Source organism: Cynara cardunculus, assembly GCF_001531365.2.
Source record: "Cynara cardunculus var. scolymus isolate 2C chromosome LG 9, CcrdV1, whole genome shotgun sequence".
NCBI lineage: Eukaryota > Viridiplantae > Streptophyta > Magnoliopsida > Asterales > Asteraceae > Cynara > Cynara cardunculus.
Window position 1 is genome coordinate 17,252,990 of NC_037536.1, and position 12,743 is coordinate 17,265,732.

The following is a 12,743-nucleotide window of genomic DNA, read 5'->3' on the forward strand; positions in this document are numbered from 1 at the left end:
TTTTATGATACCTTTAAATTTATATTTTATTCAAAAATAAAAACATAATCATTTTTTTAAAATTACATAAGACCATATTATAACATTGATTAATATAAAAAATAAAATGAAATCTTAAAATCAAGATATATCTCGTTGTATTGTGTGAGTACTCTTCTAGTTCCTTTGTAATATAAATACTTGAGTTGTGATGCATTGGTGAGGCATTGCCCAAGTCATTATGTCCATAGAGGTTCATCATCAATGACTTCAGGCTATTCGTGTTTTTCAAAGGATTAATCGGTTCGGTGTATGTAAGCTAGCCTTGGATATCCACGGTTGCTAAAAAGGGATTTGTTCAAAGGCCTTCCCAAAATTTGTTATGCATCTAACCATTCAACTCTCGAACCGAAAGTTTACTGAATTAAATTTTTAAAAGTCTCAAACTGAATAATTTTTATAACAATTTCTAAAAATTAAATAGTTTTATTAATAATTTTTAAATCCTGATAATTAAATAAAAATTATATTACTATTTATTATTTCAATTTCTCACATACAAATAAATACGTGATGATATATGATCCTAATTTAGAATCCTCAAGTTAATAAAAGTAATTAAGAAAGATGAAAACAAGAACAAGAGGGGATGTATTTAGACAACCCAAATGCAAAGTCAAACTACAAATATCGATGTTTTATAGGGATGTTAAAAAAAAAAACAGTTGAACTGATCGAATCAAATTAAATCAGACCGTATTTGGTAGTTTGAGCCATTTGGCGGTTCGATCCAGTCTAAAAAATAGTTAAACCGCTCTATCTAGTCTGGTCTATGGTTTGAACATTGTTTTGAGCGGTTTGTACCGAACCGACCGTCAAAAAATACATATTTTGTCAAAGACCTTCCAGCCTAGTGGTAAAGGCTTGGGCATGACATAGTCATGAACCCGAGTTCGAGCTCTGGGAGGGGAGTGTTGGCGACATTTAAGTGAGGCGATGTTTAGCCTCCAAATTTGCCGGGTATTAATCGGGCTTTGGCCCGGACACCCTTACAAAAAAAAAATACATATTTATTAACTATATTCAGTTCTCATATTGTAAGCTCAATTTTATGTCGACGATTAAAAAAAAGTTTGTCTAAGACATTATGTTTTTAGTTTTCATTTCCAATTGACCGTGTCATCTAAATTGGCAAAATTCGGAATTTCGTCAAAAATCAAATCCAAAATTTCAGATCCTCATTCGAGTTGTTCAATTTTTGTCCAAATTTGTAACCTTTTTTTCAACCTGTTCAATGTTTTTTTAACTGAAGATATAAATGCATCTTTTATCATTCGATATCATTTTTTTAATAAGGTTATTTTGAATATATATGTTATGTTTTTTTTTTTGAATTTAAAACTAATAAGAGGTCCAAACCATTGAAACCAGTCAAATGATGTACCAAAGTTTCAACTCAATCGATCCGACCCAACCAGAATGATTTCGGTCGAGTTGGATTGTAGTTTTGCTTGGTTTGGGTTCGATTGAAATTTTCAAACTGTAAACATTTGGTTGAGTTGTTTAAATACTTTCAACCCGATCAACTCAACCTATGAATAAACGTGACCACAAATACCTCTAATATTTCATAAAGTAGTCAATAGATGAAGGGCCAAAAATGAAAATATAATTTCTTAGTGCGTGTTTTCCACTGTGTGTGTGTGTAGTGGCCTGGGGTCACTCTCTTACTCCTCCTTTCCGCTCTCCTTTATATGCACACTCCCACCCCCAATTTCTCTTCGTTTTCTCTCTCTGGATCATGCCGGAAAGAAGAAAAGAGAGGGAAATTTCCCGCCAAATTATCCTCCATGAAAGTTGAATAGCTGCTGCTGCTGCTTCTTCTGCTTTGTGATTGCCCAATTGCTTCTACTTCTATCTAACTGGACCCCTTTTGATGTCTGTCGTTTTTCTAAGCAACCCATTTACAAAATCCTCTGATTCGCCGGATAATTTGGTGTAATTTGTTTGAAATTTTGAGAATCCCTTTTTTGTGTTTTTGATCGGTTTTCATGGAGATTAGAAGTCCGATGTACGTACGATCGGGGGTGAAGTTCTCGGAGCATGTGGTGACGACGAATAAGTTCGTTCACGATGAGCCGACGACGACGACGACAGCGGCGTTGGTTAAGCAGAAGGTTGTTAGGATCACGTTGACGGATCCCTACGCCACCGATTCCTCCGGCGACGATGGTGGAGTGGTGATGGTGAGGAGAGTGAAGAAACATGTGTTTGAAATCAACGTTAACCCGCCATCTTCGAGTAATGAAAGCAGAACGAGGCGGCGGCGCGTGAGGCGCACGGGATCGGTGGAGAAGAAGTACAGAGGTGTGCGACGGCGGCCGTGGGGTCGTTGGGCGGCAGAGATCCGTGATCCGAGTCGAAGGAAACGTGTTTGGTTAGGGACATTCGATACACCTGAGGAAGCTGCGACGGTGTACGACAACGCCGCCGTGATGTTGAAAGGTCATAACGCCGTTACCAACTTCCCTACTGTTTCGGTAACGGAAACCGTCATCGTGGAAAGTAAAAATCCGATGGTGACCACAACCACCGGCGATGAAGAACCGGTCAACGACGTCGTCTTATCGCCGACGTCTGTCCTCCCTTTCGACGACAAGTTGCCACCGTTTGATGGCTTGGGATACTGTGACGTGGACGCTTTTGGATTCCATATCGACGTGCCGATTAATTTTCCTGAATTTTTCGTGCCGGAGAAATATTCCGGCGAGGAGTTCGGCGATTTTGACATCGATGATTTCCTCGTTGACGTTGGTTGAAATTATTATTAATTATTAGATATTAACTATTAATTAAGAATGGGTATAAATGTAATTTACGTGACAGATGGATGTACGGGTATATTGTATTATAATGGGTGAGAGAATAGCTGATTCCGTCTCAGCAATTTTGTGAAAATATATAAAATATTATTATTTATAATAGTTTCCTTTTAGGGGTATTTAGGATTGTTTATTTTTTGTGTTTTTTGACTTATTTCAGTCTAACATCGGTGATAAGTTAAATGTTAGTGTTTGGATGAGGAAAAATAAAACTGTTTATACCAGTGTCAAACCGGTAATAAGCAGTTTTTGATAAATTAATCTTTCTGACTTATGAAAAATTGTTTATTACCAGTTTATCATTTAACGTTGTTTTATATATGGAAGTTGATAAGTTTCATTCATTATATTCATGGTTTTAGATTAGAAAATGAAATAATAACATATATTTATTAAATTAGATGGACAGAAGAAATTGATTTGTAGAGTTTGTTAGAATTGTATGGTTTGTAACTGAAATGTCTCATATATATATATATATATGAGTGATCATATGAAAACCACTCTCATTTGTGTAAACCGTGCAAACCACCTTCATCTGTCGATTTCATTGTTTAATCTTATGAAATGCAAACCACCTATATATATCTACATAAGGGAGCGATCAAATGCAAACCACTCAATTTGTACAAACCGTGCAAACCGCATTCAACCAATCATAAATTTTCATTTTGTTCATTTTTTTTGTAATTATGAGAAGTTGATTAATCATTTTTATTGTGGAGGGTGTTAATAATAGATATTATCATCTTCATTATTTTAATTTTTAGAGAAATACATGAAACAGTTTCATTAATTTTAGAGAAATACATGAAACAGTTTCATTAATTTTAGAGAAATACATGAAACAGTTTCATTAAGTATTATATGAAACAATTTCATAACCATATATGAAACAAATTTATCAAAAAAAGTATTTTTATGAAACAATTTCACAAAATTAAACAATTTCATGAAACAATTTCATAAGATTAAACAATGAAATCAACGTATGAGAGTTGTTTGTACGGTTTGTACAAGCGAAGGTGGTTTTCATTTGATCACTCCTATATATATATATATATATATATATATATGGGTTGGGTTTCGATGAGTGTACAGGTTATAATGATAATGATAAGAATAGACCTTCGTCTTTGCATCAATTCTAATTGAATAGAACAATTAGATCAATTCCCCTCTTCACAAATTGTTTTGAAATTTAAAGTGATCAAAAGTTCAAATTTCTTCTTACACTTCTCAACTTAACTCATATTTTCATACGACAAGAGCCACTGAATATGCACAGATACGACCATCGGCCTTTTGTCCATTCCGTTATGTATGTGATCCGATTATTACTGAATAAACTTCCTAATTAAACTAATTATGCAATCAAATAAGGTATTTCTTTCGCAACTAAAAAAACATTGTTTGACCATGAATTTTATTATTATATATTTTTCTAAAAAATAAGTTGACTTAGGGGCCGTTTACCAAACACTTATCCGGTAAGTGTTTACGAGTAAAATTTAACACTATTATTTATTTACCGGGTAAGATTTTAGTCCACCAAAACGACATCGTATGCAACAATTTACCCGGTAAGCGTTTACCATGATAAGAGTCGTCGATATCACTTGACGGGTAAGACTCTTAGTCCTTGTCTCACTCTTACCGGATAAGATTCTTGGTTTTTACCATATTCATGCGATGAGGTAATGTTACTTGATAAGTGCTTACCCGAATAAGCGTTTGGTAAATGAACCCTTATATTAATGTAGCATAATGAGATATGGAGGGAATGGTGGGTGTTTTGGTAAATTGCACAATATATTGCGTGTATATAAAGTAATATATTTGTATGTTGGATTTTGGTTGCTTGGAAGTGAAGCCTAGAATCTTTAAAAAGGGAAAACATATATTACACCCCTTGATTTGGTGGTGTTTTAAGTGGACTGGGTATCTTGGATGTTTGGCGGCATGTATCATCGTGGTCGTCGTCGTCGTCATCATGGGATCATAGTGGAATCTGGTAATATTTATCGGCAAGAGACATTTTTAATCCGATAAACGCTTACCGGATAAAAGTCATTTTCCCGCAGTTACCTGATAAGGTTCTGTAGAGTAAGATTCTCGGTCATTTTTCATGCTTAAGTGGTAAGGTAAGTGATAGCTGTAAACACTTAGTAAACAATCCTTTTACTTTTTATATTCACAATGTATGATTTGACATGATTCTGACATAAAAATGAATGTATGACATTACCTATATGATTTTAATTAATTTTAGGATTATTTTATGACAATGTAAATTAAGGTTTTCATTCTTAAACTTCAGTTTGTTACAAAAAGAATCATGAGACTGTCACATAAACGGGGATGCTCAGGTGGACTAGTGACCGAACCATGTTGGATATGATACCGAATGAGATATTTCAGATGATGTTGAGAGTTGCAGCTATCATGGATAAATCAGAAGAAGAAATATTTCCGTGTTTTGGATACGACGCAGGGGACAAACGACGACATTGACGCGAAACAGATAATATAAGGCCTGAAGGTTGACAAACAGAATACGGGATGAAGAGTGGATTGAATTTACTTTGCACACGCTCTTTTGCTACTTCCTTTTTATGTTTTGCTCTGTTGTTTAACTTTAAATTTTAAGTCGATAGCTTTTACTTAAACAATCTCTTTCAACATTTGGAGACTACACAAGTTCTCAGACAAGCTGACGTCACAAAAAGAAATCCAACAATTTCTTGGTCTATTTTAACATATATTTGTTTTACAATGTTTTTGTTTCATATGTATTATGTTCACAATGTAAAAAAATTACCTGTATTTTTTGTTTCACAAACACATCAAAAAAATTGACATTGTAAATTAAATACATTAAAAACAAATATATATTAAAATTCAACCACAGATAAAAAAAATCATATAAAATAATACATAATATATTAATTTTAAAAAATCCTACTCTACTATTATTTGAGCTTGAGGCGGCTAAAATAAATCAGCAAAATTTCAAAGTAAAAGGTGAAAAATAAACATTGTTGAAATTTAAGGGGGTGTAAATGAAAATATTTTCGTTTGTTTTTGTAATTTTGTTTTCTGCTTTTGGTAAAAGGAGGGGGTCCCACGAGTTGGTTACCAACCAGATATGAAAGTGGCCAATGCCTACCCACGGCCGCCACCCACTATTCCACGCTTGGTGGACTCTCGTAAATCACAAATAATTGATTTTAAAAAGGTTGACCAATGTCTATATGACAAATTAGGGGTGAGCAGCGGAACCGGGTATCCGGTAACGGAACTGAAACCATCTTGGAACCGCCGGTTCCGGAACCGATATGAGTGGTTCCGGTTCCGGTTCCGGTTCCTAAAATACGGAACCGATTGAGAATGGTTCCGGTTCCAGTTCTCAATTTTTCGGAACCGTTACCTGCCGGGTACCCGGTATTTCTCAATAAAAAAATAATAATTATTTTTTAATACCAAATTTATATTAGGTTTACATCTTAAAAGCACGTCGTCATCTTCATTCTTCATCTAAATTCTTCATATAAAATGATTCGTATTTTTTCAAATTGTGTGTTCACTTGGATTCATAGTATATAATCGTTAAACTTTGAACATTTTATATTATTCTATTATGGTTTGTAATCGTTAAACAATATTTGTAACCATTATTCTATATAATTTGTATTCTTACTTATTTATTTAGTGTTTTGGCAATGTTTTATTTTTTATTTCTAAATAACAAAATTTTAATAATTTAGGAAGCGGGTACCCGGAACCGGAACCGGTTCCCGGCGGTTCCGGTTCCAAAAATTTAAAAATCGCTCTAACCGGTTCCAATATCTCAAGAACCGCCGGTTCCGGTTCCTATAAAAAAAGGCGGGTACCCACCTATGCTCACCCCTATGACAAATTACATAAAAAATTGTAATATACTTTATTTTAGGTAACATATTTTTAAAACTTTTATTTTGGTATATAAGATGTGACATTTCAAACATTTAAGTACCTGATTTATCTGAAAACACTGACCAGGATCAGGTTTTTGTTTATATGGCGTAATTTTTTAATATTTTATTAACCCAAGTAAACAAAAATATTCCACGTCACCTGTAACACCACAATTCCTATTTTACATATATTTTATATAACATGAAATATAAATATACACATTGGTGCCAGATGTATACATATTGTCACATACAAAAGTAGCAACAAACTTTTTTCTCATACAAAGTACATGAGTTGCATATATAACACATTTTCAAGAACACGCATAAACTCAACTTCCCAAAATCTATAGATGTAAAATATTGACGAATCTCTTTACATTTTCCATTTCCCTTTACCTTCCACATGTGCCCGACTTATAATGTACATTTTTGAAAGAAAAAAAATGAGGGTTAGACCATAAGGTCTAGTGAGTAATTCATTTGATTTTTATTACAGAGTGAAAGTCACCAAAATACTTTTTGAAAAGTTAATCTTTGAAAGATAATACCTAAATATAATTTATTATAACAAACCTCTTATGTAGCATCATATAGATGAAACAATCTCAGTTCATCGCATCAAACACATGATATATGTAATACACCAACTTGTCACATCACATTGATGCGATGAAATATTTCCTCGCATCATTCAGATGCGATAACCCAAACTTGTCGCATCCTTGAACCATAATTTGTCTCACCATATTGATATGATAAACACACTTGGCGCACCACCAGGATGTGATAAACAAACTTGTCACATATCGACGATGCGTTAACCATAACTTCAGTGTGGTGCAATAAACTCATCTTGTCGCATCTCAAGGATGCGATAAACATAATACTTTGAATCCAAATCCCAATTTCATCGTATCAGAAACATGCGATAAAATCAATCTCATCGCATTATTCAGATGTAAAAATAACCCACGATCAAAAGATCATCATTTCTAGAAATTTGATTATGCCACTTATATCCCAGTATACACCTCTTCTAATTATGTCACCCTTATTTTAATTATACACCTCTCCTGATTATGTCACCCTTGTTTCAATCAATTGATAATAATATAACAAAATCCAAATTTATGCTAATACATAGCACATAACAGTTTCGAAAACCACCCAATTATGAAACCATACGGTTCCTCATCAAAAACAAATCAAATGGTACTTTTAAAGTAAAAACTCACTTTCTAAACACAAATAGATGAAGACTTTAAACAACAACAAATAATCAGTTAAGATCACGTAATAAATTATTCTCCTTTTCTTTTGTTTCTTCAAATCAGGGAGTAAATACACAAACTAAGGGGCCGTTTACTCAAATATTTACCCGGTAATTACTTATCAATAAGAGTCAACACTATAATTTATTTTTATGGGTAAGATTATAGTGCATCAAAACGATATAGTATGCAACAATTTATACGGTAAGCACTTACCCGAGTAAGAGTCTTCACTCTCACTTACTAGGTAAGACTCTCCATCTTTTCACCACTCTTACCGGGTAAGACTCTTCATTTTTTTACCGCTCTAACCTGGTAAGATTCTAAACCATTACTATGTTCATCCGGTAAGTACTTACTGGATAAGCGTTTAATAAACGACCCCTAACTTTGTTTTCTTTATCTTTTATCTCTTCTAAACAATTTCCCCGAAAAAGAAATAAAATAACACACACACACACACATATATATATATATGGACTTAATCAAATGAAAACTGATTAGTTTATGGTAACTCTGAGATCCAATCTTAACCACAAATCAACGGATAAATTAGGAAATTAATAATTATAGTAGTTTGAGTTAAAATTATAATTAGAGGACATTTTAGGTATTTTTAAAAAACTCATCTCTTCTCTCTCCTCTCTCATCTCTCATCTCTTCGACCTCCAATATCCGGCCTCCGGTGAACAAAAATCCGGCCTCCAATCTCCCCTCAACTTATCATCATTGTTCAAAAACACCTCTAAACATACAAATCAAATAAATCCGGTTATCACATCATTACTTTTAAAAACTTATAATATTTGTATTATTTTCTAACTTAGCCAAAAAGTTCATATATATATATATATATATATATATATATATATTTTTTTTTTTTATTTTTTTTTTATTTCTTAAAGCTTTTAATATTTAAAAAAATCACGTAATTATTTTTCTTTCGAAATAATGTAATAATATTTTTAAAACGTGTAAATTTTGCAATTTTTATTCTAAAACAATTATAAATTTTGCAACCTTTTTATAATGACAAACGAAGTTAAAATCTGAACTCTAAATCCCTTTCTTATTTACAACCGTCACACCTCTTCTCATCCCTAACCTCTTTCTCGTCCGCCACCGACTCCGACCATGAAAACTGCCTAAGACATCAATTGTCCACCCTCTTTTGAATGCAAACGTTAACTGCTCCAACGTTATAATCTGAAATCTCGAGTCTTCCATGCCTATTTAATAAAGAATGCTTCAGTCCCTACGTACGTCTCCTGGTACCGAACTTGAAGAAGCCATATCAGATTCGTAGATTTAGGATCTTCTTCTTGTTAAAGAAATCTAAAATCAAATAACCCTTCTGATTTGAATGAGATTCGGATTATTCGGTTTTCGAATTAAAGGGTCGTTTAGTTGAATATGGATATATTATTTAGTTTGTTTTTATTATTATTTCCGAAACTAAATAACAGAAATATATAGAAAATTGATTACAAAAATAAGAAATATTAAGGGGAAAAAAACACCAAGAAAACCCGGTTAATAAAATAGAAAATCCATTTCAAGTTTGAAAATATTGAGAAAAAAAAAAAACAAAAAATAACCACAAGGGTGGTGTCTGATCGGTTTGAACTTGACTTCAAAGGTCAAAAGTACCTGGAGGTCCCAGGTTCAAATCCAAAAAGAAATAAAAATCCCATTGTGGCCACGAAGGGTTCAAATGCGATGACTCTGGACTATTTGCAAAGCAGGTGATCACTCTAGGATTAGTCAGCTTGCATAACGGGTTAGATATCCAGATTAATTAAAAAAAACCACAATTTAAAAAGCCCCTTAATAAATTATGATTATTGTATAAGTAAATTTCTTTGGGTTTGAATGGGGGCAAGTGCCCCCAACACTTCTCACCGCCCCTCATCTCATTCTTTATGTTTCGTATTTGTATGGAATATACCAAACTTGGTTCCTTTGGTTTGTCATAAAAACCAGATTTTTGAAGAAAATATTGTGTATATATAACAACAAGCGATTTGTTCAAGGTCTTTGGTTTCATCAGCGCTTTGAAGATGATTTCGAGCTTTGCTCCTCAAATGGTCATTATACAGTATTCTAGACAGTAGTGGAGATAGAAAATCTACGAAAGTAGACTGTATTTTATAAACCGATCATAAAAATCTTATTCTACCAAGTAAAAGTTACGTAGTTTATGATTGTACATTAAAACTAAAATATTTACTAACTACAAAAACTGAAAGTGGGATGAAAGTATTTACTAGCATCAACTCCATGTCGGGCTACGGTAAAATCTGTAGTTATGTACAAGTATATTACGACATTTTCCTATCCAGTTCAACTACCTCAAGCAGTTGTGACGTACTGAATATACTGTGTCACAAATTATTACAGGCATGTTAATGCGCGTACACCATAGGTCATACCGTTGAATACATTTTTGGATATGGTGATAATGGAGAAACACACTGCACATTCATGTTTATAAAAGTTGCATACTTAAAATACTCTGAAAAACGTTCCCATCGGAACATCGAAGCCATGTATGTCTAACGTGCAACCCAAATACGCACGTTATTATTGATCGAGATTACAATATAAGCAATTGCAGTGAGTACAAAGACATCAGCCATACCCTCCAATAACTGGAATACATTTATTATCCAACCACTAGACACAAATGAGGGTTATAGCCTTTATCCCAACAAAAAAGGGTCCTAACCATCAAAATGCTACTTAAGAGCACGACCATCGCACGTATAACTGAAATATGTACGATTGAGATGCCCGACCAGCCTCACGATCAGGCTACGACAAGCCATGACAATAATAATGCAGTAAGACGACCATTTAGGCATGGACCGCGTTGATAAGGCGACAAAAGGAGGTTGTAAAGGTATCTCATGTCCTTGCAATTCCCATGTGCCATGGATATTGCAAGTGTTGTTGAAGCTTTTTAAATTGACATGTTTTAAATACTTTATAAGGTCAGATATGTAATTAGCCACTTCTTAAGTGATCAAAATGTAATAGCCAAGGAGGAATAAAATATCTATTTGTGGTCACGGAGGTTCAAATGTGGTGACTCCGGGCTATCTGCAAAGCAGGTGGTTGCCCTGAAATTAGTCGGCTCGCATAGCGGGTTGGATATCCAGGTTAATCAGAAAAAAAAATGTAATAACCATTAAAATTTCAAACCAAATAATATAGTAGATAACAGTTTTGATCATGATACTTATAACACTATTAGAAAGGTATTATCAGCTCGTTATCAAGAACTTACATGAAACTCGTAAGTCATATTCATGATCAACGCAAGACGGGTTATTACAAATTCTTGAGATGTTTACCGTTCGGTTCGGTTCGGTTCGGTTCAATTGATTTTAAGTGCATAATCTTGGCTAAACGTGTAACCTTGTTTTGACATTTTACAAACCAACCAGTTCAATTATAAATTAACTTAAAAATTTTAATCGAACAAATTTATCAAAAAGACGAGTATTTTTTTTTTACTGGAATCACTTGAAAACAACTACTTTTTGAAATTCTAACCCTTCGAATTGGGCTCGTTCTTTTTACCGGCTAGCTCGACCGAGGACCGATTTGAACTCGTCAACGCCCCTTTTGAAGTTTTAAACGTCTAAACCGCGTTTGAAAAGATTTTTTTATTCATCAAGAAAATCGTACCTATTCAAGTGATTTGTATCTGCTCTAACACAGGGGATCTTGAAGGATCCAAGAGTTCTAAAACTTGAGGCAACATAATCGATTTGTAGAAAACGTCAACGTCCTTCAATATTTCTTTGGGTTCAATCAAAACTCACGATTTTAGGATTTTGACCTTTTCTAGAACGACATCTGAAATCTGATAACCAAATTGTTCTATTGCAGAAATAATTCTTCAGGTGGGGCAATGAGTACGACAAAACGCGTGAATTTGTTCAATGACAGTGTAAGCTCATGTATTATTGTTACGTTTCATCACTAGTGTCCCTATCTACCTATATTTGTCTATATGTATATGTAAATGTATATGCATACATGAGTGTGTATATCTGTATGTGTATGTATACTTACGGGATAAATCAGAACAAAAAAGTGTTAGAATCAGAATACCAGTCACATATGAAACATACAGTGTCGTTTCATATATGAGGAGAAGACAAGATTATTTCACATGCGAAAAAATTGTCCGTACATTTCAAATATGAAACACACACATCCATATCTGCATGAACAATAATAGCGTACACAGATATGTGTGTATTTTTTATGATCAGACATTGTTATTAAACCAATGATTGTAATATGAAACACATAAAAATGTGACCTAATTAACATTTGATTATAAATGACCGATCAAATTACGTTGTATTTTTACTGATCAATTTTGGGTCGATAAAATTTAAATTTTTTTATAAATAAATGGATAAATGCGCTCTATTTACCCAGATAAACTATTCTATCCTTGTCGATTCATTTGTCTTCTGTAGCTACTATTTTTTCGATTAACCTGGATATCCAACCCGCTATGCGGATCGACTAATATTAGGAGGACTATCTGCAAAACCTGCTTTGCAGATAGTCCGTAGTCACCGCATTTGAACCTCCGTGGCCATAAGGGGATTTTTATTTCTTCTTGGATT

General features: G+C 33.7%; 1 protein-coding gene across 1 annotated transcript; it reads left to right on the forward strand.

Annotated features, from left to right (window-relative positions):
• Positions 1 to 2,030: 2,030 nt before the first annotated feature.
• Positions 2,031 to 2,913, forward strand: LOC112518640 (pathogenesis-related genes transcriptional activator PTI6-like). The gene has a single exon (XM_025126410.1). It carries the CDS (start codon positions 2,031 to 2,033, stop codon positions 2,796 to 2,798), a length of 768 nt encoding a protein of 255 aa, XP_024982178.1. The 3' UTR covers positions 2,799 to 2,913.
• The last annotated feature ends 9,830 nt before the right edge of the window (positions 2,914 to 12,743 follow it).

What these genes read in the sequence shown, in the direction of transcription:
- LOC112518640 (XM_025126410.1), top strand. Translation starts at nt 2,031, where the DNA reads ATGGAGATTAGAAGTCCGATGTACGTACGATCGGGGGTGAAGTTCTCG.